The sequence below is a fragment of the Larimichthys crocea genome, unplaced genomic scaffold (genome assembly GCF_000972845.2).
Source record: "Larimichthys crocea isolate SSNF unplaced genomic scaffold, L_crocea_2.0 scaffold27, whole genome shotgun sequence".
Classification (NCBI taxonomy): domain Eukaryota; kingdom Metazoa; phylum Chordata; class Actinopteri; family Sciaenidae; genus Larimichthys; species Larimichthys crocea.
The window spans coordinates 217,098-243,809 of NW_020853563.1; the positions used below are offsets into that span (position 1 = coordinate 217,098).

Here is a 26,712-nt window from a genome sequence, read left to right on the forward strand (position 1 = left end):
TATTGATCCCGGACAATGAGGCACCTTTATGAGATCTTTTCTCGTAATTACGAGATAGTGTGTAATTTCTTTTTTATCCAGTGAATGCAATGCACTTCCGTAGTATCACGTATCCATGTTGTGCATTAAAATATTCTTTAATAGCAGCGCGTGCGTTGTCACTAACAGCGCTCATATTTTGAAAACATGTAAGCCATGTCTTTCCGATTCAGAGGACCACCAGTCCAATCAGCGACAATTCATGTCACCCGAGGGTACCTACCCTTTCCGTTTTGAATTTGCTAATGTGTTATTCGATTTGCTTTTGTGTTATTCGATATTCTATTGTGTTATTTGATTTGCTATTGTGTTTTTGAAGTTGCTGTTGTGTTATTTGATTTGCTGTTGTGTTAATCGATTTGCTGTTGTGTTATTTTATTTGCTATTGTGTTATTTAATTTGCTGTTGTGTTTTGCACTTCAGGGCCACTGTAATATTGTCTTACATATTGTACCTTTAAATTACACTACAATCAAATTAATTTCATTTATTATATAAAATAAATTATTTAATATTTTATAAAATGTATAGAATATAAAGTAATTTATTCATAAATAAAATATACACAGAACAGTGCTTCCTCCTGCCAAAAACATGGCACACTTGCATGTAAAGAAACATAAAATGATCAATCAAATCAATGAAAACAAAACGTGATACATAAAGTGGAATATGGCAACCCATTTGAAAACTACCTTTCCCAACATTCCTTGCTAGCTCCAATTTGACAACCAGCCAATCCGCGCCATGACAGCCCGGCACGTGACGGAGAGTAAGTTCCTGCTGTGGCTTCAGGGAAACAGATCGACATTCAGCCACGGGAGAATCGCACTTTGCGGGTAAGTTAAGACATTTGGCCACAACGAGGCCAACTGAGTCTGTATCATGTGTGCTTCGGGGGCGTTTGCCGGAGGTTTCTGTCCACTGTTGGCCAGAAATAGGCTGAATTTCGGGTGGAACAAGCTGTCGTACCGTCTAGGCCTCCGCTATTTCCTGGTGCAACTCCACAGCTGTGCCTATTGGAATGGCCAAGTTGGAAAAGTTCAGTTTGGGGGTGTTGAAGGATCTTTGTTCTCCTCCACTGCGCTCGTTAGTCTGTATGCTCTCATTGAGCCGCTCCTGAAGCAGGCTGTGTTCTCCGAAGCACAAAGCTAGCCTCTGGCTGTGTAAGGTTGCTCATACCTTGAAGCTGGCTGCTCACGCTCCTTAGCTGTCAGCTTTTGTTGCTCTGTGGAAAATCCTAGCTAACTGTACCACCCTAAAACACACTGTGCTTCATCAACAAGCTCCAGCTCTGTGCTCAGAGAGAAATCAAGTATGGGCAGACACAGTGTGTGTTTCAGCTTTGTTATAATGTCATGTTCTGCATCTAGATGTATCATTAGTCGCCCAGATAATCGTGCATAGTTATAGGTCAGCAGGTCAGACACTGCTTCAGGGCTGAAGTTGATCAAACAGATCTAGTATGATATTAAGAAATATAAATGAAGAGTCAGTGTTGTTGGCTTGTGAGTGTGTGCAGACTGCTGCTGGATTACTGCACCACACTCAGTGACATGTGTCATGTGTAATACATTGTGTTGCATAGGGCTGCCACAAATGATTATTTTGATAGTCGACTAGTCACCGATTATTTTTTCGATTAGTCGACTAATCGGATCATACGTAAATTGACTGTAAAACATACATCTTATCGCACCAGCATGCAGCTGATCAGATCATTAGCTTTCAGCTTGAAGTATGAGCTAACTGAAAATAAAAACAATTAACATGTTAACTACATATTAATTAACATAATAATAACTACATGTTAATTAACATGTTAGCTCATGTTAACTTTAACATGAGCTTTAACGGGGCTCTAAATTAACTTTTTTGATCACCAGCCAATGAAGTTACCAGCCAATCAGAATTTCCACTAGCCACATTTTTTCCTGTGCAAAAAAGACAGATTATGAGAGCAACTGAATTAATTTGATCATTTTATTAACTAAAGCTTTAAATTAATCTTACAATGTAGTTGGGAACTTAAGTACATACAAAAATTATCCCAACATTTCATTACTCATTAACCCTTACATACTATTCAGGGTCTAATATGACATATTTTTTGTACATAACAATAAAATAAAGCGAAACTAATTAACTACGTAGCATATTTACACATGTAGAAGCATGTTTAGAAGAACATACACCGGGAAAATGTCCAAATCTGAGCAAGTAAACAAAGTCTGGCGGGCTAAGCGCTCGCTTCTGAAACACTCCTGGCGGGTTTGAAGTCGCATGCAGGACGGAGGAAATGCACCCGGTGGGGAGGTCCCACAAGGGGAGCCTCCCACACTGTGCGGCCGTCCCTGACCCGCCGAGTTGAATCCCCTGGGCAGACTGTGCGGAAGTTGCGGAAAAATTGTGATGATTGGTTATAATTACAACACCGCCCTGAATTCACAGGGATTTACTGAAGTTGCGTTGAAGTTGCAAATCGCAACATTGTGAATTCCTGGAGGGTCTGTGTTATGGTATCATTTACGGTACAGTCAGGCCTGACGTCGATTATCACTACTGCGCATGTGCGTAGGGGTGAGTGTGTGTGTATGTGACAGAAAGGCAGACGCAGCAGTGGAAGCTGCTGCCGCAGTTTCGAGAGAAAAGCAAAGTTAAAAAAAAACAAAAACGATGCGTCGACTACTAAATTAGTTGTCGACGATTTTGTTCGTCAACATAATCGTGACTAATCGACAAATTGTGGCAGCCCTAGTGTTGCAGTACAGAGCAGAGACCATTTTTATTTAGTTTGAGTCAAAAATTAGTTTAGTTTAATTTGATCAATTTGATTGATGTTTTATTACCTGTAGTTACCGTGGTTACTTGTGGTGTTCTCATCTTTTGTGAGCCTATATGAAAAGATGCTGTTTACTGAAGCCCCTCACTCTTTGTTCATGCCCACTGGTTACATTCACCTGTTCACTAAAATGCTGTTCAAAGTCTGGAGAGGAGCAGCTCAAAGATGTTAAATGGTAAATGGACTGTACTTATATATCTCCTTTCCAGTCTTGTGACCACTCAAAGCATTTTACAGTACATATCTCATTCACCCATTCACACACATTCATACACTGATGGCATTGGCTGCCATGCAAGGTGCCAACTGCTCATCAGTTTGAGGAGCTAACCATTCATACACATTCACACACCAATGATGCAGGAGCAATTTGGGGTTCAGTATCTTGCCCAAGGACACTTCAACATGCAGACCCGAGGAGCCGGATATCGAACCACCAATAGTGGACAACCCACTCCACCTCCTGAGCCACAGCACATATGGTAAAAAACATGTAGAGGACAAAGGGTGACAGCTGACATTAATCCTTAACTCATCCCAACAAAAAGCCTTTAGCCATTAAAGTAACAATCAAATAAACTAAAAAATCACTTTGAAGTAACTATTTATGCCATTCTATATACACTGAACAAAAATATAAACGCAACACAGAAAAGCAGTCAGTATCTGGTGTGACTAGGGCTGGGTATCGATTCAAATTCCAAGAATCGATTCGATTCCGATTCTCAAGACTGAGAATCGATTATCATAATCCGATCCGATCTCGATTCGGGTTAGTGTTATTAAAACCATTTTTTTGGTCGTCTGAAGCCCTCGTTTTCAACAACGGAATACGGGCGCATATCTTTGCAAATGTAACCCGCAATCGCCTCAGTTATTTTAAGAGAACGTACAGAAGTGGCTGGTAATTATAGAGTTTTCCTTGAGTGTTCTGTTGTCTGTAGTTTTATTATATTTCCGGTGAATTTTCCATTTTTTCCACGTTAATGAACGCATCATAGTCATTCCGACGGTCATTGAACGCACCTCGCATGTGTGAGACGCCGTAGTTTAGAGAGAAGTATATAGCTTCGCTAAAGAGCAGTGTATGATGTATTTCTTGCCTGTGTTTTTCCTATATCCTGCATCGTGGGTTTATTGTGTGTGAATGAGAAAAGGTGAGCTTCTCCACTAACTTACCGTCCAAGTTGGATGCCGTGTTGTGTTAATTATTATTTGTAATATGTTGACGCTACTTTATATTGTGTTAATGCTCGGCTAATTAGCTAATCACGCCGTCAAAGCTATAAGCCTCGTGTGAGGTATTTGTTTACATAAGACATGCATATCATTCAGTACAGTCCTTTAGCCAGTATTATTATTTGTGCATTATGTATAACTCATGCCATTCTGATTGCAGTTTGTATTTTATTATAGAACCGCAATAAATCTTCATAAACACTGAACATCTGCATCCGTCCTTTAACGGGGACACCCCCATACACCTTGCTGCTCTAATTCATCAGTCCCACCTGGAGCAAGCCCGTGTCTCCCTTTTAAACACGTGCACGCCTGTTTCAATTCAATGACGCGACTAGTGGGGTTAAAGTTCACAGGGGGAAAATGTATTAAATTTTTTATTTAATTAAATCGATCTTTGGATGTACGAATCGATCTTAAGGAATTAATATGCAAATCGATTCAGAATCGGAAAATCGTTTTTTTCAACACAGGCCTAGGTGTGACCACCATTTGCCTCACGCGGTGCAACACATCTCCTTCGCATAGAGTTCAGGTTCAGATCAGGTTGTTGATTGTTGCCTGTGGAATGTTGGTCCACTCCTCTTCAATGGCTGTGCGAAGTTGCTGGATATTGGCAGAAACTGGAACACGCTGTCGTATACGGCAATCCAGAGCATCCCAAACATGCTCAGTGGGTGACATCTCCGGTGAGTATGCTGGCCATGCAAGAACTGCGATGTTTTCAGCTTACAGGAATTGTGTACAGATGCTTGCAACATGGGGCTGTGCATTATCACGCTGCAACATGAGGTGATGGTCATGGATAAATGGCACAACAATGGGCCTCAGGATCTCGACACAGTATCTCTGTGCATTTACAATGCCATCAATAAAATTAACCTGTGTTTTGTCATCCATCACATACGCCTGCCCATACCATAACCCCACCGCCACCATGGGCGACTCGATCCACAACATTGACATCAGAAAACCGCTCACCCAAACGACGCCACACACGCTGTCTGCCATCTGTCCTGAACAGTGAAAACCGGGATTCATCTGTGAAGAGAACACCATTCCAACGTGCCAGACACCATTGAATGTGAGCATTTGCCCATTCAAGTCAGTTACAACAACGAAATGGAGTCAGGTCCAGCCAGATGAGGACGACGAGCATGCAGATGAGCTTCCCTGAGACGGTTTCATGACAGTTTGTGCAGAAATTCTTTGGTTATGCAAACCGATTGTTGCAGCAGCTGTCCGAGTGGCTGGTCTCAGACGATCTTGGAGGTGAACATGCTGGATGTGGAGGTCCTGGGCTGGTGTGGTTACACGTTGACTGCGGTTGTGAGGCCGGTTGGCTGTACTGCCAAATTCTCTGAAATGCCTTTGGAGACGGCTTATGGTAGAGAAATGAACGTTCAATTCAACAGCTCTGGCGGACATTCCTGCTGTCAGCATGCCAATTGCATGGTCCCTCAAAACATGCAACATCTGGAGACATTTAGAGTGGCCTTTTATTGTGGGCAGCCTAAGGCACACCTGTCCAATAGCTATGCTGTCTAATCAGCATCTTCATATGCCACACCTGTGAGATGGGATAGATTATCTCGGCAATAAAGAAGTGCTCACTATCACAGATTTAGATAGATTTGTGAACAATATTTGAGAGAAATTTTGTGTATGTAGAAAATGTTTTAGATCTTTGAGTTCATCTCATGAAAAATGAGAGCGAAAACAAAAGTGTTGCATTTATCATTTTTGTTCAGTGTAATAACATGATATCAGTAGGCTGGCCTTCACGTATTCATGGTTTGTTGCAGGTATTCTATATGCTGATATATCATTATTGGATAGTGGATGGTTTTCAATAAAACTTACCATACAAGACTTTGCCTTAAAGGGACAGTTCATGTATTTTATAGTGGGTTGTATGAGGTACTCATCCACAGTCTTTTTTTGGATTAGTCAAAGTCCGGATAATTTCCTCATGTTCAGGTTCCGCAGCATCATCATGTTTAAGTTGCCTTATAATTTCGTTATACATTACAATTGTTTTATATATATTGAAGCAGCATTGTCATTGTAATATGTATTTTCAGTAGGGATGCACCGAAATGAAAATTTTCGTCCGAAACCGAATAAAAATTAAATGGTTGGCTGAATACCGAAACCAAATATGAAATGCGGTTGTTAAATTTTTCACTATTTTTTTTACTATTGCATAAATAGCCTAGAATAAATTTGTAGACATGTTTTTTCAAAGGAAGTATATGTTTATTTAATATCCTTCAAATATTCCAGTAGAATTCCCAGTTAGTATAATTATTATTTCATTTATACTGTGTGTAAGGGTTAATGAGTAATGAAAATGTTGGGATAAAGCCCGTCCGTCTGTCTTTTTTCTTCCGCTTATCCGTGGTCGGGTCGCAGGGACAGCAGCTTCAGCAGGGAAGCCCAGACTTCCCTCTCCCCAGCCACTTCTGCCAACTCTCCCAGGGGGACCCCAAGGCGTTCCCAGGCCAGCCGAGAGACGTAGTCCCTCCAGCGTGTCCTGGGTCTTCCCCGGGGCCGCCTCCCGGAGGGACGTGCCCGGAACATCTCACCAGGGAGACGTCCAGGAGGCATCCTCACGAGATGCCCGAGCCACCTCAGCTGGTTCCTCTCGATGCGGAGGAGTAGCGGTTCTACTCTGAGCTCCTCGCGGATGGCCGAGCTTCTCACCCTATCTCTAAGGGAGACCCCAGCCACCCTGCGAAGGAAGCTCATTTCGGCCGCTTGTATTCGCGATCTTACGGCTCAGCTCCTTCTTCACCATGACGGACCGATGCAGAGTCCGCATCACTGCAGAAGCCGCACCGATCCGCCGGTCGATCTCCTGTTCCATCCTTCTCTCACTCGTGAACAAGACCCCGAGATACTTGAACGCCTCCACTTAAGGCAGGATCTCATCCCTGACCCGGAGACTGCACTCCACCCTTTTCCGGCTGAGAACCATGGCCTCGGATTTGGAGGTGCTGATTCTCATCCCAGCCGCTTCGCACTCGGCTGCAAACCGCTCCAGAGAGAGCTGAAGGTCACGATCCGTTGAAGCCAACAGGACTAGATTGTCCGCAGAAAGCAGCAACCCAATCCTGCGGCCACCGAATCGCAGCCCCCCGACACCCTGGCTGCGCCTAGAAATCCTGTCCATAAAGGTTATGAACAGAACCGGTGACAAAGGGCAGCCCTGGCGGAGTCCAACTCCCACGGGAAACAGGTCCGACTTACTGCCGGCAATGCGGACCAAGCTCTGGCACCGAGAGTACAGGGACCGGATAGCCCGTATCAATGGGTCCGGAACCCCATACTCCCGGAGCACCCCCCACAGGACCCCCCGAGGGACACGGTCGAACGCCTTCTCCAGGTCCACAAAACACATGAAGACTGGTTGGGCGAACTCCCATGCACCCTCCAGGGCCGCGCTAAGGGTATAGAGCTGGTCCACAGTTCCACGGCCAGGACGAAAACCACACTGCTCCTCCTGGATCCGAGGTTCGACAATCTTGCGGACCCTCCTCTCCAGGACCCCCGAAAAGACCTTCCCGGGGAGGCTGAGCCACCGAGGAGTTTTTTGACTACCTCAGCGACCTCAGCCCCAGAGATGGGCGAGACCACCACGGGGTCCCCAGACTCTGCCTCCTCAAAGGAAGACGTGCTGGTGGGATTGAGGAGGTCTTCGAAGTATTCCCTCCACCGACCCAAGACGTCCCCAGTCGAGGTCAGCAGCACACCGTCCCCACTGAACACAGTGTTGATAGTGCACTGCTTCCCCCGCCTGAGCCGCCGGATGGTGGTCCAGAACCTCCTCGAAGCCGTTCGAAAGTCGCTCTCCATGGCCTCACCGAACTCCTCCCACGCCCGAGTTTTTGCCTCCGCAACCGCCAAGGCCGCATTCCGCTTGGCATGTCGATACCCGTCAGCTGCTTCAGGACTCCCACAGGCCAGAAAGGTTCTGTAGGCCTCCTTCTTCAGCTTGACGGCATCCCTCACCGCCAGTGTCCACCAGCAGGTTCGGGGGCCACTGCTACGACAGGCACCGACCACCTTACGGCCACAGCTCCGGTCGGTCGCCTCGACAATGGAGGAACGGAACAAGGTCCACTCGGACTCAATGTCCCCCACCTCCCCCGGGACATGAGCGAAGCTCTCCCGGAGGTGGGAGTTGAAACTCTTTCTGACAGGAGATTCAGCCAGACGTTCCCAGCAAACTCGCACAGAACGTTTGTTTGATGCATGAAACGTTGTTTCATTGCATCAATTGCGTCACGCCACTATTCGGCCTTACTATTCGGCCACTTCACCGAAAGCCGAAATGCACTTTTGGGCCATTTTCGGCCGAAAATTTTCGGTGGCTAAATTTTCGGTGCATCCCTAATTTTCAGTGACACTCTGGACTCTGCATACAATAATAAATAAGAAACAATAAATAAGAAACGTCAAAGCAAAGTCAATTTTACATTCAATTCAGAATCAACAACAGCGCCAACGCCTCGGCCCATTCCGGATTAAAAGCCCGTCCGTTTTTCGGTGTCTATCTTCTGCCATGGCACACTTTCGCTCTCATCTTCTCACTCCTTTTTATATGTTTCTCTCAGTGTCGCTGCTGCTACAAGAGTGCCAGCTGTTTTCCTCTGTTCAGTGAAGTCGCCGGTCAAAATGTAATCTGAATAAAACTCAGTGACAGGTGGTCCGCCATGGCAATCTGTGCCTTAAGTTATAGCCTCAAATGTTTTTTTGCTATAGCATATCATCTGTTATGTAGATCATGCGTCCTGTACTTGAAAGCAAGAAATCTTGTAGTAGAGCTTTCATGATTGCACTCATTGCTAATCAAATCTTGCATAAAGCAGTAACGAAAGAATTGTGTCTCCTGAAGTATCCTCCTTCTAACCTCCAAACATGAACACATCCCATCCTGCACCAGAGTTTGTTGAAGGAGCCACCTGACAAACATCATCTGCTTAGCTGCAGCACATTAAACAACCTGAAAGTGTGCATGTCACTTCAGTGCAGTTAACAGCACACTGTCTGCCCATGACCTGTAAGCTCCAGTCTGTTTGCTCTGTCTCTTGTTTCATTCAGTGTAAACGCCCTTTCAGACACAATGCATTTTGGAGCTGGTCATAGCGTACCGTGCACCTAAAGTGCAGTGTATGGAGCGAAAATCTGTTGTGGTGTGGCAAGCCATTGAACATAATGTTCCAAAGTGCAGTGGTGACATTGTTGCATTGTGTCTGAAACAGTGCTACTGTGGCAGCCTGCCAGCCAGCTGCTGTCAATCAAACAGACACAAATACACATTGACATTATTTATGCCTACACAAAGGGTAGACTGGAAATGCTAACTTCTAGTGCCTGACAGTAGGACTCAGTGCTACTGACATTTCAGTGGCTACTAAAAAGTACCCATCCCCAAGATAACCTAAGTTTCCACATCTTTTATGGTGAAAATGTTCATTTTCCACAAAGCTCACATCAAGACTACCTTTTGTTCACAATTTACCTCTTCAGTCTGCACCCTTCTGTCACAAGCTTTCACAGAATGAGGAAGGACTCATTGGTTTTAGTTTCATGTACTTGATATGAATATGAGTATTGATGTGATTTGTATGTATCTGTTCTTGTAGTGAGTGCAGTTCTTTTGCTGCTGAACAGACCAAATGCAACACAGGGCTGAAGGAAATTCTTCAGTTAGCTCACTAGACCATGCAGTGTAAGCTACTAGGGCACAAACATGTCGTCTGTCTCTGCCATACACTGTTGTCCCCTCTTGGTGGCACAAGAGATAACTAGGATTGCAAAGGTCTGGCCTGGTGTATCGGGAACCTTCCTGATCATAGCAGAGAGAAAAGGATGTTATCCAGGTTCAGTGGGATCTTAAAGATTCTCCCAGTCTTATTTTTGCAATATCTTGTATGTTGTACTCACAAAAAGTAAAAGACATTTGACTTTTGGGTGAAATTTATGGAAAATGTAAAAAGTTCATGCTACAGTCATATTATATCATGAAAGTAGGACATTTAATTAGAAGCATGCAATGGTCATTTCTTCATCTCAAACAATTAATTGAAACAAAAGCTAACAACAGTGGTCTCAGTCTGTCATTGAAGCAGGACATTTAGCAGTCGATTCACTTGTTGTGATTTTTGTTGGTAATCACCTTGTTAGAGAACATCATGTTATGCAATAAGTAGTGAAAATTTTTCCAGTTTTACTCAGGAAATCCTGACTTAAGCCTGAAGTTAGCCGGCTAACATGCTGCTTTCACATTTTGAGGGTAACAGTTGCAGTAGTAAGAATAGTTTTTCCTGTAGACGTTTGGGTTAGTGTCCTATAATGTATTGTTTAGTTATTATACAACACAGTTCAGTGACAATTGAAAAGCAGTATTGTGTGGAAGTGCAGTGTTAGCGTCCTAGAACACCTGTGTATTAGTCCTTACTTTCTACTTTACTACAATTGTATTTACTGTAATTCACTAATAGAACATGGCGATTAAGTTCATTATTAATTAAAGACACAACGGGTGGCATTAATAACTAATGAAAATTATACTTTGGTTTTTAAGATATGTGTGTGTATCCATCAGCAGGGTACTTGCTTATGGATACTTGATGTGTCTTAACAGTGTAATGCAGAAAGGTCATATTACAGCTGGGCTCTTATTTCTGTCAGTATAATGCCAGACGATGAATTAACACTGTGTTTGTCTCTTCTCAGCCTGTGGAAGCCCCCTTCCTGAGCAATGGCCTCACCAATCTCAGTCTACAACTCCAACGCTTTGGATACCCACATCTCCAGTGTAAGAGCATTTCTGTGTGTCTGTTCATTGTTGAAATATTTCATGCTTTTTATGAGATGCAGGTTGTACTGGCAGTTTTTACATAGTGAGAAGCCAGTGAGGGATCAAGGCATAGTCTCTGTGATGACTACACCTATGGCATGGTTGGAGGGTGTGGACAAAGAAATGGCAACAAAATCCAGAGTTAAAAAAAAAGAATGATTTGGCAGTCTGTCTTCTTCTATTCCACATTTCCTGGAAATGTATTTAATGTTCAAGCTATTTAAACCATATGCATGTAACAAAGTTCAATATCACATGCCAAAATAAAATGATGCTGAAACCCCTTATAACAGATAACTGCTGGGTGCTCAAAGTCATTGAATTAATGAATGAATTTCCCATAAGTCAGAAACAGTGTATTCTATAGTTAAATCATAGTAATTAAAGTCATCAGAAAAAGTGGTCTTACTGACATTTAGCTATACTTGAGGTCTCGGTGAAGAATTAACGAACTTGATGGAAAAGTTTCTATGTGTTTGCAATAAGGTGGCTTTGTGCTCAATTCATTTATATTATTTTAAAGTGTATATACAAGACAGCAGCCACCCGTTCCTGACATGAATCTAACTGTCAATGATCAAAACTAAATAAAAGTTTGATATTTGCATGCATCAATATTGAAAGGCCAGCTGAGCCATGTAAAGAAGAAGAATAGAATGATCCACATATCAGCAGCTTGTCTCTGAAGTAAAAAGTAAAATGATGAATGAACTCAAATTCAAAACAAGGATGAAGAGCAGAGCTGTCTGATTTAAATCCTCCTTGTCACACTTTAAGCTGTTAAAAAGGACTAGTACTATGTTTATGGTGTCATCTCACTGCATGTGACAGCACACTGAAGTGACTCAAAGCAGACCTGCTCAATAAAAGCACTAAATGGAGAATAAAGGTGTCAGTACATTACACAGCCTTTAAATAAATCAACAAATGTGTTACTGTGATTATTCTATTATGTTGTGTGTGCTTGCAGACCTCCAGAGAGTCCTTGAAGATGGAGTTGTTAGCTGATGTGTCTCTGCTGCCAGGGGAGGACAGAATTATAGGTGATGTTATGTAGCTCACTCTGTTTTAATGACGTGTGTGTGTGTGTGTGTGTGTGTGTGTGTGTGTGTGTGTGTGTGTGTGTGTGTGTGTGTGTGTGTGTGTGTGTGTGATCAGTACTGCTCGAGTGCAGTGCTCAGTGTGTATCAGATGACTGAGTGAAATCACACAGGTAGAACGTAAGGGCAAGACATTGACTGATCACAAACTAAAGACTACTGACATTTGGTAACAAATAGGTGGTCTCATTTATTCATTCTTTGATCAGACTTTTGGTCTGTTCTACTTTTAGGACCAGAAGGGTCACATATTTGAGCTTCTGTCCACACACTATTTAATCTTTCTGGATCATTATTGATGTTATACAAAACTAGAGGAAAGACAACAGGTCAGGATGTAATGTACGACATTTTTACTTGATGGAATGTTAAAACTTTTTATGTTTGTTGTTTTAACGGCTACCCCTTTTTTCAAACCACTGAAGAGGGACTGAAGAACTGTAACTGTTGCTTTCCCCTGATCTTGTATGATTGTTAATATTAAAGGATAATGCAGGTTTCTTACAACTTCTAATTTTTCGGTAGTTTTGCCATCAGTGCTATCGCTAATAGCTCGTCTAAATGAGCCATACATAGACGCCTCATTGAGCAGGTTGGTCCGTTGCTGCGATACGTTAACGCGTCCGCCATATTGGATAAGGCGAAAGTGCCTTTCTACAAAGTGCTTTAAGTTAATGTCTCTTATACACCCATTCACACACACACACACACACTAATATATCTGGGAAACAGATAGGCACCAAAAACAACGTATGAAACTTTCAGAGTGATGGTTATATAAGGTTACTCCTTATGTAAGCACCAAACTAACGTATGTATTTTTCTAATGCTGTGTTCTAATGTTTACAGCTACTAATGTGTGTAACACTGTTACTGTGATGATAAATATTGAAATATTTATATTTAACATTTAATCTATGTCTATAATAACCAGATCCTGAAATGTAGATGTGACATGAGAGTTTTCTGAATAAAGAGCACTAACGTTTACATTATTTATATATATATCCCTGCTGCAAACAGCAATACACATGAAATATACAATAAGTTTAAACAGAAAACAGATCTGAAAGAAAATACAGCAAATATAAACAGTATAAATATGACAAACATAAAAAGATATTCACAGTGTAGATATAGCAGTGTAAACAGTGTAAATATATATAAAAAATACACACGGAGGGGGGTGAACATTGATGAACATATATACACGGGGGGCATTGATGAACATGCATATCTATACAGCTATACAATTGCAGTCTGTGTGTGTGTTTCCAAGTTAAAAACCTTGGAAAAGAATACTTTTGCACAGCTTTTTTCCGTGTGTTGCCAGTCTGCAACTTAAGGGTTACGCTTTACTTTGCCACATCCAAAATGGTGGCGACGTCGACGTACGATTCAGCTCTCAATGTGGCGTCTACGTATATATATGTCTATGAGCCATCCAGTCAAAGCAGTTAGTTACTGTGGTCCTGTACACAGACAGAAGAAAGTAAACCTTCAAGTAAATAATGTGCATTGTGTTACTTTCAACTATGTGGTGGAGACATCTAAATGAAATCCTGTCAGACTCACCTGAAAAGGCTGAGTGGGAATCAGGAAGTGTAACCTTTTATTGACAAACAATAGTTAATCTATCTGTCCAGCACTTTTGTCCATTGTTTTACTTACAGTATGCAACAATATGCAACATGTTAGTCAGTGAACTCCTGTTGCCAGATATGTTATCGTCACAGAAAAATGATGAGGCCAGTCAATATTCTCTGATTGTGAGAGATGTACCAGTAACTCCACATGACTTAGATGCCAGTTACTGTTGCCGGGAACTGTCCTTACCTTTAGCCTACCTTTGCTGCACGCCTCTCTTCTCCTTTTCTGCTTCCTCTTCTCTGCATATGTGGTGATTTCTTCCCTTACAGTACTTACTGCTTAGCAATGAAGTCTAAACCAGAGTACTAGTGTGAAAAGGGGAAGACATTCTGAAGCATGTAGACCTGTGTAGGATCAGAAATGAAATGGCTAACAAATCAATGAATGTTTGTATTGCTCTGTTTTCAGATAAAGACATCATCTACATCTGTCCATTCAATGGAGCTGTGAAAGGCAAAGTGTTGATCACCAACTACAGACTCTACTTTAAGAGCTCAGATGCTGTAAGTCCTGTTAAACTCGTGGGCTCGAGTCTGAGTGTAGCAGATGGCTAGTCTACCAGCAAAGCGGTAACTCTGTGACACATCTGTCTGTAAGCTGGATTTGAACTCAGTCCCAAACAAAGTACAGTAAGTACTGTATATGGACATTGAGCAGGCCAAAGCCTAAAGCCTCCACAGGGCTCAGTGGAGAGGTGAGAGGTGAAAGGTTGTGCTGAAGTGAATCTGTTCCAAACATCGTGCTGAACACGCAGACATGAAACACATTTATCATTCACTTCATAAGGATATCATTATCTCATGAACAATTGAATCCACTTGGAACATAAAAACACTCTTATTTGATTAGTAATTAGTGATTATACACTATTAAAAACGTAGTTATTAATATGATATTCCATTCTTCATAAATCTTACAATACAGTCAGCTACTGCACTGCTAGGTACAACAAAATCCTATGCACTGGTCTTTTAAACCTGCCATAACTCCATTCTGTCACCGCTGTTTACATTTTCACACTGCTGAAAGACTGATGTGTATTATTTATTCTGATTCGAGCTCCTTCTGTGAAAACAGCTGAAAAATGCTATAAAAGCGGAGGAACTGCTGATGATTGTGTGCGAGCTCAACAGGTTCATTGTTCACATACCAGTGGTCATGTGATCCATTGTTGTTTTAAAAATCAAGATGATTATTATTATTATTATTATTATTATTATTATTATTATTATACAGTAACTATTCAAAATACTAAGTCACATCTAGAGTATCAATAGATATTATAATAATGTGTCAACTAGAAATGGATTTAGTATTGAAGTTACTCTTTAAAGTTCTTGGGGTTGCTTAGCCCCCCAGGGCCATAGAGTACTTGGCCTTTTCAAGTTTTATTTGATGGAGACAGCTGAAGAGTGACAAGTATCTGTGGATAGAGACATGAGGAATCACATGCAGGAAAGGTTGAATGTGAACCATGGGCTTCTGCAGCAAGGACTGAGCCTTCATACATGGGGCGGCTGCTCTACCAACTGAGCTAAACACCGCCCCCTTGACATGTATTTTTAAGCTACCTGTATTTTCCCTACTCCCACAATTCCAGGTCATTTAACACACATGAGGGTGACATGCATTATTCATGACATGACATGCATCAATAGTTTTTCTCATTCACACATTTTCAGTGCAGTTTTCAGGCACTGTATAATAATACAGCTGTTACTACATTATAATCCAGCTCAGCATAGAGGAATTTTGAAATGTGTCTTTTCATACACATATTCCTTATATTTTTATTCTTTTTCTCAGACAGTGTGGTAATTATATTATCTGCAGCACATCTTGATAATGACTGCTGCTTCAGGTACTATTTAGCAGACGTGTGGAGGTCTGGTCAGATCACATCACACTGTCTGTGTTTGCTATAGGATGTGGCTGTGATGCTGGACGTTCCTCTGGGTGCCATCAGTCGGGTGGAGAAGATGGGTGGGGCGTCGAGCAGAGGAGAAAACTCCTATGGCCTGGACATCACCTGCAAGGTGTGTGTGTGTGTGGCTGTAGCACTGTAGCAGCTGTGTTTGTGTCAAATTATTTTCATATCTAGAAAACTGAGTCTGACAGTGTTGTGAGTTTTTATCACATTAATAAAATCATAGCATCATCACCAATACACACAGCAATATGTGCGTGTGTTGTTGTGTTTCTCTGTGTGTTGCTGTGTTTCTCTGTGTGTGTTGCTATGTTTCTCTGTGTGTGTTGCTGTGTTTCTCTGTGTGTGCTGCTGTGTTTCTGTGTGTGTGTTGCTGTGTTTCTCTCTGTGTGTTGCTGTGTTTCTCTGATTGTAAAGTTGCTGTTGTCTCTGTCCTCTTCAGGATATGAGAAACCTGAGGTTTGCCTTGAAGCAGGAGGGTCACAGCAGAAGAGACATCTTTGAGCTTCTCTTCAAATATGCCTTCCCTCTCTCACACAGTCTGGTAAGGCATCCTCTAACTTACACCTTCATTTTTGCCAGGTCAGCAAAGGAATTCATTAATGATGATTTTCTCTGATCCTTTAATTCACATTAGTTGGAGAAATCCATGAGGAACAAATAGGACACAGTGGGCCATATGTTCATACAGATCCTTAATATTAGTTCACACTGTGTGTATTTATAGCAGCAAACCATTAAAAGTCCATCCAGTGGTGGCTGCACACCTTTCTACTTCCAATCAGCCTCCATTTGTTTCAATGGCCCATATTTATTCCCAACACTGAAATGCAGAGATGCAGCCCCCTCACATATGATAAACACAGCTACCCACCCACACTGTGGCCAATATTTGTGCATGCTAAAATGTGTGTCAGTGCTTTTATTTGTCTAATAACGGCCAGTGGTATACCTCAGCAGTGTTACCGCCACAGGTTTATCTTTTAACAATGTTTGTCTTGCATGAATCACACACACTGTTGCACAGTAGCAGAGTTATTGCAGTTGTTTGTTAGATAGACACTGGTTGAACAATCTGTTCAAAAGAATAGCTGTGCTGGAAAATATTTTAGTGTGTTACTCTGTAAGTAATCACAGAGCATAAATGTCATTGCATGTTCTGCTTACTGTAGCCCATTCAGGGTCTGGGCATTTTTCTAGTATTTATTGGTGCTTGAACAACCATGAGGAAATGGTGTACTGTTAGTCATTCGTCTAGCTCCAGATTCTGTAATGGGAGGAGTTTACATATTAACAATTAAATAATGAAACAAAAAATCGTTGGCAGATGAACTATTTCTTATTAATATTTAGAATAATATGTAGTCACAGAGACAACAAACACAAAAGACTGATGTTCAGAACATGAAAATACAGAAATTGAAGGGATCGTTCCATGCTAATGCTAATCTTTGAACCAAAAATGACCAATGATGACGTGATCAGTCCCTCTTGTTCACCTTGCTGCTGCTATAATGCTGCCCTAGTGTATGAATTGAAATAGTGCTTCTCTCCCCACTATCCAGCCACTTTTTGCATATGTGACCCAGGAGAAGTATGAGGAGAGTGGCTGGAACATCTACAAGCCTATGGAGGAGTTCAGACGGCAGGTAAGGAGAAGTACAGTGCAGCATTAGGACTTCACTATTCTAGTACTGCTATTTCTTTTAATACCATTAATCCATTCTACACCAGTTCTCACATCACTGCAACTGGAAATCATTTTGTGGTGTGAGAATGTACATAAAACATTCAGAGGAACTGAATTTAAATTCAAAGTAGAAAATGAATAATCAGAGTTTCAGAAAGTAACGTGATGATGATGACGATGATGATGATTTATATTTCGTAGGGCTTACCTAACAACAAGTGGCGCATCACATTCATCAATAAGAACTATGAGCTGTGTGACACCTACCCCACTGTGTTGGCTGTACCCTTTAAGAGTAAAGAGGAGGACCTGAAAAGAGTGGCTGCCTTCAGGTCAAGAGGACGCATACCGGTGAGGAAAAAAACAGAACCATATTAGGCATGACTGTAGATTTTTTGTAGACTAACCTTACAACTGCCATCTTTTAATCATTTCTGACTTGCCATCCGTGGTAAAATTAATGGTATACCCTTTTAATAAGTTGTTTCCAACCCCATAATAACCAGCAGTCAACTGTGATGCATCTGTTGTGTCTTTGTATTAGGTTGCAAACACAACCCATCTACTTCTCCCCAACTTATATGCTAAATGGAATGTACTTATATAACACCTTTCTAGTCTTCTGACCACTGATATAAAGTACACCTGGTGCATTGAACTCGGTGTAATCCAAGGAATCCAGTGATACCTTGTTTTTGAAAATCGGTTCACAAGTTACATGCACAAATGTACGTAAAACTTTGACCCATTGCTGGCACTATACTGTGTATACTGGCAACATGTAACTTGGTGACATTACAGATACAACTGTCCTTAATCAATGTGCCAAATTTCACAACTTTTTACCATATGGTTCTATGGGCTGCCATAGACTCCCATGGGGGAAGAAAGAATAATAATAATAATAATAAGAAGAAGAAAACGTAGAATAACAATGGGTTCTCGCAGCTTCGCTGCATGGACCCCAAATAAGAAAAGGTAGAAACACAATGGGTTCCCGCAGCTTCACTGCATGGACCCCAGTAATAAGAAAAGGTAGAAACACAATGGGTTCCCGCAGCTTCGCTGCATGGACCCCAATAAGAAGAAAAGGTAGAAAAACGATGGGTTCCCGCAGCTTCGCTGATGGCACATCTTCTGTTTTCAAAAGGAAATAAGCTTAATGTGTTTTTTATCTGCTGCACTAAGTTTCTTTGGCCAGCCACTGTGTCTGTGATCCTCAATGTTGCCTGTTTCTTTGTGCTTTTACAAAAGAGCATCTCGAAACCCCAGTCTGCTTTGAAATCTTTGTCTGGGAGAGACCTTGCTGATGCAGTACAACTACCTTGTGTCTTGTTGTGCTCAGTCTTGCCATGGTGTATGACCTGTGACATGAAACTGTCTTCCACAACCTCAACTCGGTAGCAGAGTTTGGCTGTTCAGCCTGGAAGATCTTGTTGTTGTCACACGCTGACAGTGACTGCAATGCTAACTGGCATCTGTAAAAGGTCCATTTGTCTTTGTGCTACAGGTTCTATCATGGATCCACAGGGAGAACCAGGCAGTGATCGTCCGCTGCAGTCAGCCTCTGGTTGGTATGTCTGGTAAAAGAAACAAGGATGATGAGCGCTACCTGGACATGATCAGGGAGGCTAATGACACACCCAAGCTTACCATCTATGATGCTCGGCCTAATGTCAACGCTGTGGCCAACAAGGTGAGAAGGGGATGGAAGTACTTTCATGGGTCAAAGGGTTTGACAGAAACAGGAGTGTGTACAGCAGATTACCATCTCATCTGCAACACATGTGCGCATCAGTCTGTCTGAAACAGTAATTATTAAATAAAACAGTAACAAGTAGAAAATGGAAAGAAATTGATGCAGACTGTGATGTAACTGTTGAATGTTGACAAAGTCATCATACGTTGTTGTTCTGATATTGTAGTTATTGTAGTGTAATAGTTTCTCTTTGAAAAGAAACAGTTGAAAGTAGCCAGTGTCAATCTGCACAAAGCAGCTCGAGCTGGCCAGACATGGAAACGGCATAGAGTCTGGTTGATTTTCAAAATAAAACACTCAAACACACACAAACTGCCAGTTGTAAAAACAGCCAAAAGGGAAACAAATCATTTACGTAGCATATTTACACATGTAGAAACACTTAAAGCAAAATCTGAGCAAGTAAAGTCTGAAAGGTAAACCGCTCCACTTCTGAAACACTGCAGGTAAGGTTTGAAGTTGTGTGGAGGTTACAGTCCAAACACAAATAATGCTTTAAAATGATTTTTCTTTTTAAATAAATAAATAAAACAAACAGAAAAAGTAGAAAACTTTAACAGATGAGAAGCTGAAAATTAAGAATGGTTACAATTTTCCTTCAATGTGTGTTTGCTGATTAAGTTATTGCTCTAGCTCAAATCTGAGTTTATTAAAACACCAAGATTTCTAACTTTGATCTTTCTAGCCCTAGAATCAAGCTGAGCGATGACTTCCATTCTTTCCTCCTTGTTACTGAATACAGTGATTGTCTTTATTTAATTGCATCCAGTCGGGTATAAGAATAATCTAAACCAGCTGTCGAGTGTGCAGATAATCCCACAAACATTGATGTTTGACCTGAATCAGTATTGAGATAAATTTTAACACCTTTTTTCAGTGTGGTGTCAGTGCTCTACTGTGGTTTGAAGCCAGAATACTGCGTGTCCCAAACATTTCAAATGTTGTTGAGTTCAATCAAAACAACATGTTCAATAATATTTTCAATAATGCGTTATTAGTAATTATAATTATTCAGTACTACAGGATCCAGGTTGCCTTTCTTTAATGGGGGTTAAAAAACTACAGTTGTCAGTGATTTGGAGGAAAAATGCCTGAAAGAGTGAGTCACTGACACATTTCAGCACATTCATTTCCACAGCAACTGAAAACATTTTTGAAAAAGCTGGTTGGCAGGTTGACTAAACAGTAGGTGGGATGAATTAAGATAATTTGCTTCATCCTCCAGACTTTTAATATTGATATCATTTAATATAAATGGTAAAGGGACTGGACTAATATTAGCGCCTTTCTGGTCTTCCGACCACTCAAAGCGCTTTTACACTACATATCTCATTCAACCATTCACACACCAATGGTGTCTTGCAAGGAAGGACACTTCGACATGCAGACTGGAGGTCCCGGGGATCTAACCACCAATCATCTGATTAGTGGACGACCCGCTCCACCTCCTGAGCCACATATTGTTTCTGTTTCAGTGGTCTGATCCTATTGTCTGCCATGGAGGATTTTATGGTCTCTGATGCCATTTTGTTTTGTTCATCCCATTTAAAAAATGCTGATGTCAAGACAAGAATTTAAAGCCAGTGTTTTAGATGGATGGGTACATTTGTTACCAGCAGTGACCAGCTCTTTCACTCAGCCCTATATTTCCTCTTAACTCCTCCATGTGTTAAATATAATAATATAATAAAGTGTACATTTCCTGTTACTGTTTCAGAAGTGAATGACACTGTTTCATTTTTCATTTTTTGTCTCCAGGCCACAGGAGGAGGCTATGAGGGTGATGAGTACCAAAACGCAGAGCTCATCTTCCTGGACATTCAGAATATTCATGTCATGAGGGAATCCCTGAAGAAACTCAAAGACATTGTCTACCCCAACGTGGAGGAATCTCATTGGCTGTCCAGTCTAGAGTCTACACACTGGCTAGAGCATGTTAAGGTAAGAACAAGAATTCCAGTGTCTGTGTGCACGTGTATGTCATGATTGAAGTGTCTTTAGCCTTTATTTGTCTTTCTTACTGGTTTGCCTAAATCCCATCCTTGTGTGTGTAGCTGGTGTTGTCTGGAGCCATCCAAGTAGCAGACAAGGTTTCCAGTGGAAATTCAGTGGTGGTTCACTGCAGTGACGGCTGGGACAGAACTGCTCAGCTCACCTCTCTGGCCATGTTGATGCTTGACAGTCACTACCGCACTCTCAGAGGATTCCAGGTCAGTAACTGCACAAGCAAGATTAGTACAATGTGTTGAAATGATGTATATACAGTATGTGACTTTTTTTGGAATATTACTTGGACAGTCTGTCTTTTAAAAAAGTTCATCTTCATGAGCAGAATGTTGAGATTCTAATTAGTTTGATGTTTTTAACATTTGTTTGTGTTGTTTCAGGTGCTGATTGAGAAGGAATGGATCAGCTTTGGGCACAAGTTTGCCTCAGTAAGTCACATTTTTCCAGATGCCTTCCTCAGAATGATCCACTTCAACTTTGTGTTGATATGAATTCATATTCCATGTTTAAACTACAAACAGACTATGTGTGTGTGTGTGTGTGTGTGTGTGTGTGTGTGTGTGTGTAGAGGATAGGTCACGGTGACAAGAACCATGCAGATCAGGACAGATCACCCATCTTTGTTCAGTTCATCGACTGCGTGTGGCAGATGACTAAACAGGTATGCTTTAACACAGTTGAATCATCAGTCTCATGTGGGAATGGAACCTCAAATGTATTTATCTCATTTGCCACATGGTAGCTATAAATACTGATAGTATTTTGTTTTGTGGGAGCCAGCAGTATGGATTTAATTCAGTTCCATCTGGTGTCAGAAACAGCTTCTTTTAATCGTGCTGAACAGGAGGACTGACTGTGTGGACATTTGCGTGCTAAAGGGCTGTGAATATAGATCAGAGGGTGTGGAGATTAATGTGTCGGCTTTGCCCCAGAAACACACACACACAGCTTGAGAGGCACAATTCATCAATAGATGGTGTGTTTCACTTTTAAACATATTATTATTATTATTTTAGGGTCAGGACTACACTGCACAAAGGAAAGTTAGAGACTTGGTGGTGCTAGTTGGCACTAAACCAAAAGTACAATATCTGAAAGATAAAGAGTGTTTAGTGATCTGATCTGGGGTGATGTTTGATTTGGAACTGCTCCTCCTCCTCAGTTTCCTACAGCCTTTGAGTTTAATGAGCGCCTCCTGCTGACAATCCTGGATCATCTCTACAGCTGTCGCTTTGGGACTTTCCTCTACAACTGTGAGAATGCACGAGACCAGCATGTAAGAGTCTATAAAGTACTGACAAGTTGTTCTACAATACGCATGTGTTGACTTTGCAGTGCATTGTTCAGTTACACCCTTTCTGTTGGACAGGAGGTGAGGTCCAAGGCGGTGTCTCTATGGTCTCTGGTCAACAGTAAGATGGACATTTATTTAAACCCCTTCTACACCCCTGAGTCTGGCAGAGTCCTCTACCCCGTCGCCAGCATGCGTCACCTAGAGCTGTGGGTTACATACTACATCCGCTGGAACCCACGCATACAACAACAGGTAGGACTGCCAGTGTGTTTGTGCCAATATACTGTGGTCTGGGCTGGGTTACTAAGTGGTCTCTAAGAAGCCAGGTAATGTCGTGAATTGAACATTGGCTTTAGAATATGCACTGCTGCAGCACAGTATCAGCTAATGATGAAATGAAGGACCATAATGCAGCCCCTCTCTCTGGGTGATGTATGACAGTGTGCTGTGTGTAACCTTGTATGACGTTATTGTTCACACTGGAATCTAGGAGAAAGATCGAAACCCACAAGCAGTTTGGGGTCCAGTTGGGGTTTCTTTCTGTGGTCTATGCTGAATGAGCTACTGCCCCTTTGGACTGTGAGGAAAGCATTCAAGAACAAAGAGAGGAGTTGTGATGTTATGCAAAGTCATTATTTTAGAAGTCTTAGTGTTATGAGAAATAAGTGTACAGTCCAAACCCAGTTTTTCTTGCGAGGATGGTTCTGTATTTACATTTCTAGGCAGTCATGCAACATTCGAAACATGCACATGTAGAACCTCATGTAGCAAGTAGCATTTAGATCACACCCTTCACTTTCATCTTTTTCCACTATTTATTCTGTTGATGAATCTATATACACATACATTGACCTCCTTCTTCTTTGTTATAATTAGTTAAATAGGGACTGGATGTACCAGGAGCTGTGTATTTGTTAGTAATCTGTGTGTGTGTGTGTGTGTGTGTGTGTGTGTGTGTGCGTGTGCGTGTGCGTGTGCGTGTGCGTGTGCGTGTGCGCGTGCGCGTGCGCGTGCGTGTGTGTGTGTGTGTGTGTGTGTGTATTCCAGCAGCAGAGTCCCGTGGAGCAGCGATACAAGGAGCTGTTGGCTCTCAGAGATGAGTACTTGAAGAAGCTGGAGGAGCTGCAGCTGTCTGACTCCTCCCCTTCCTCCCGTCTGGCGAACAGCTCCACCCCCAACACATCCTCCACCTCCTCCACACCATCACAGCAATACACACACCTACAAACTCCCCTCTGAGAGCTGGTGACGCACACGCACACTTAGATATACTTGTTGACTTGCACTTATGTCGTCTTCACTCTGTCAGTCTCACACGTGCAGGGAATTAGTATTGTGCAGTCCTAACTGTGGATAACAAAAAATGCTAATAAGATTTAGATGTGATGGTTAATTCTAACACCATGGCAGCGATGATGGTGATTTATGCAATATGTCACAGTACAGCCTTGTCACAGACTTTTCTACACACACATCATACAGTGAAGCCTTAAAGACATCAGTTTTGGCTTTCAGTTTAAGGGCTTGAACACACAGGACATGCAGCAGGTGTGTAGAGGCAGCAGAGCCTTTACATCTTACTCTGATTGGACAGAAGCCCACCAGGAAAACATGCTAATGGTTATTTTTTTAATCAAATGACCTTGGGGATGGTGGTTTGACAGAATATAAGATAAACCAGCTCTATGTTGGTCCCTGTGTTATTTGCAGCGTTCTTGCTCCATTCTGTTGACCTCCAAGTGTGGGTGGAGCTCTTCTGTTAGTGTAATAATGCTGACTTCTGACACAGTTAACAAACCACATCAAAATAGATGTTCTCTTTAAAGAGAGAAAGCCCAAAGATAGGCCCAGTCATGAATCAAGAACTGGCAGAAACAAAACCCGTTTTACAGTCCAGTGTCAGATCACTGCTTTACCCCAGCTCAGTTGGCATCCTGTGTGTAATCAAGATGTTGTATTCTCACTTTTCACACTTCTTCCTACTTGCTGCACTGCTACTGATGTTGTGTTTCCCAATCCTTTAAAGAATCGGCTGAGGTGAGTTTCTACATCTCCATCCAGGTGTATATATCAAGCGTGTCACATTTGGATGGATTGATGTGGGATTTGTTGTTGGGTTTTTTTTACCTGAGGATGAAATTTAGAGTCGTCCCCATCACCTGTATGTTTTGCCACTGCTTTCAGATAAGCTCTGTATTTTTCAGCACTTCCCAAGCTACAGCACTGAGAGCAAATACAGGTCTAGCCAAGAAGCAGTTTGGTCAGAAATAATCAGTCATTTTGTTTTATGAATGCAGCTTTCATACAGTTTGAAATATATTTCAGGTGCTCAAGATAGTATAGTATAAATGAAGTGGTGCTGGCCACTGATCCTGGATCTCCTCTTGTACTTTAATCCTCTCATTAAACAGAGACTGTGGATGGACAAATCAGCCAGCTCCATGGTGGCCTTGATGTTTGTAAGATGTTTGTAACCAGCACACAGATAGTGAGCAGAAAAAAACAAAACAATTCACTTAAGTCCCCTTTTTGTAAATCAGACCATTTGTAGATATTCTTTCCACCCTCAGTAAGTCCATGTGTGCACATGTGCCTTTTGGACAGGCGTTGACTTTGTATCAGAGTTGTTTTTTTGTTGTTTTTTGCTGCCAGATTTTATTGTGTCGGTTTGAAAGTTTTAGTCAGTGAATAAAGTGTTGTCATTTTCCATTTACATTTGCCAGTTAGCTAATTGGTTTAGATAATTGGGTGGATTATACTGTATCTGACTCTAGGTTAAAGCGAAGCTGTGCCACCAGATGTCAGCATAAAATTGTTGCAAATGTTATCTACTAACTGGAATATGGGGAGGTAAAGATGTAAAATAGGGGATTTTAATTGTTGACCAATGAAAGATATCTTCTACCAAAAATAGATTTTAGGATTTTGATTTTGATATATCAGAATCATACTGCACCAGGTTCAGATAATGAAATAATCAATTATGTCAAGTACATATTTAGATTTTTGAGAACACTACCAGTCAAAAGTTTGGACACACCTTCTTATTTAATAGTTTTTCTTTATTTTCATGACTATTTACATTGCATATTCTCACTGAAGGCATCAAAGCTATGAATGAACACATATGGAATTATATAGTGAACAAAAAAGTGTGAAATTACTCAAAACATGTTTTATATTTTAGATTACTTGAAATAGCCACCCTTTGCTTTGATCACTGCTTGGCACACTCTTGGCATTCTCGCGATGAGCTTCATGATGTAGTCACCTGAAATGGTCTTAACTTCATAGGTATGCCTTGTCAGGGTTAATTTGTGGAGTATCTTCTTAATGGGGTTGGGACCATCAGCTGTGTTGTGCAGAAGTCAGGTTGATACACAGCTGACAGCTCTATTTGACAACTGTTAGAATTCATATAATGGCAAGAACCAATCATCTAAGTAAAGTAAAGAGAAACGACAGTCCATCATTACTTTAAGAACTGAAGGCCAGTCAGTCCGCAAAATTGCTAACACTTTGAATGTGTCCCCAAGTGCAGTCAAAAAACCATCAAGAGCTACGACGAAACTGGCTCACATGAGGACCGCCCCAGGAAAGGAAGACCAATAGTCACCTCTGCTGCTGAGGATAAGTTCATCTGAGTCACCAGCCTTAGATGTCGTAAGTTGACAGCACCTCAGGCTAGAGCCCAGATAAATGCCACCCAGAGTTCTAGTAGCAGACACATCTCTACATCAACTGTTCAAAGGAGACTGTGTGAATCAGGCCTTTATGGTCAAATAGCTGCTAAGAGACCACTGATAAGAAAATGGAACAAGCAGAAGAGATCTGTTTGGGCCAAGAAGCACAAGGAATGGACATTAGACCAGTGGAAATCTGTGATTTGGTCTGATGAGTCCAAATTTAAGATCTTTGGTTCCACCCCCTGTGTCTTTGAGCGACGCAGAAAAGGTGAACGGATGCTCTCTACATGCATGGTTCCCACCGTGAAGCATGTAGGAGGAGGTGTGATCGTGTGGGGGTGCTTTGCTGGTGATACTGTTGGGGATTTAATCAAAATTGAAGGCACACTGAACCAGCATGGCTACCATAGCATCCTGCAGTGACATGCCATCCTATCCGGTTTGCGTTTAGTTGGACCATCATTTATTTTTCAACATGACAATGACCCCAAACACACCTCCAGGCTGTGTAAGGGCTATTTGACCAAGAAGGAGAGTGATGGAGTGCTGCGCCAGATGACCTGGCCTCCACAGTCACCTGACCTAAACCCAACCGACCGCAGAGTGAAGGC

The 26,712-nt window shown here is 41.8% G+C and overlaps 1 protein-coding gene across 2 annotated transcripts; it reads left to right on the forward strand.

The window, feature by feature from the left end:
- The first annotated feature begins 756 nt into the window (after positions 1 to 756).
- On the forward strand, positions 757 to 25,128 carry mtm1 (myotubularin 1). Of its 2 annotated transcripts, none has more exons than XM_027275985.1 (16): positions 757 to 878; positions 10,865 to 10,946; positions 11,959 to 12,031; positions 14,147 to 14,241; positions 15,664 to 15,774; positions 16,108 to 16,209; positions 17,231 to 17,314; positions 17,557 to 17,706; positions 18,866 to 19,051; positions 20,873 to 21,055; positions 21,169 to 21,324; positions 21,502 to 21,549; positions 21,690 to 21,782; positions 22,284 to 22,397; positions 22,491 to 22,667; positions 23,463 to 25,128. In XM_027275985.1, the coding sequence occupies exons 2-16, from the start codon at positions 10,890 to 10,892 to the stop codon at positions 23,652 to 23,654; spliced, it is 1,821 nt and encodes a 606-aa protein (XP_027131786.1). In that variant the 5' UTR covers positions 757 to 878; positions 10,865 to 10,889; the 3' UTR covers positions 23,655 to 25,128. The 2 variants fall into 2 exon arrangements, with proteins under 2 accessions (XP_027131786.1, XP_027131787.1); XM_027275986.1 differs by having other exon boundaries at positions 23,466 to 25,128.
- Positions 25,129 to 26,712: the final 1,584 nt, after the last annotated feature.

Excerpts from the sequence above, each read along its gene's own strand:
- mtm1 (XM_027275985.1), top strand. The coding sequence starts at position 10,890 with ATGGCCTCACCAATCTCAGTCTACAACTCCAACGCTTTGGATACCCAC. Across the intron at positions 21,056-21,168 it reads ACTGGCTAGAGCATGTTAAG|CTGGTGTTGTCTGGAGCCAT; the intron begins GTAAGAACAAGA and ends TTGTGTGTGTAG. Across the intron at positions 21,550-21,689 it reads TTGGGCACAAGTTTGCCTCA|AGGATAGGTCACGGTGACAA; the intron begins GTAAGTCACATT and ends GTGTGTGTGTAG.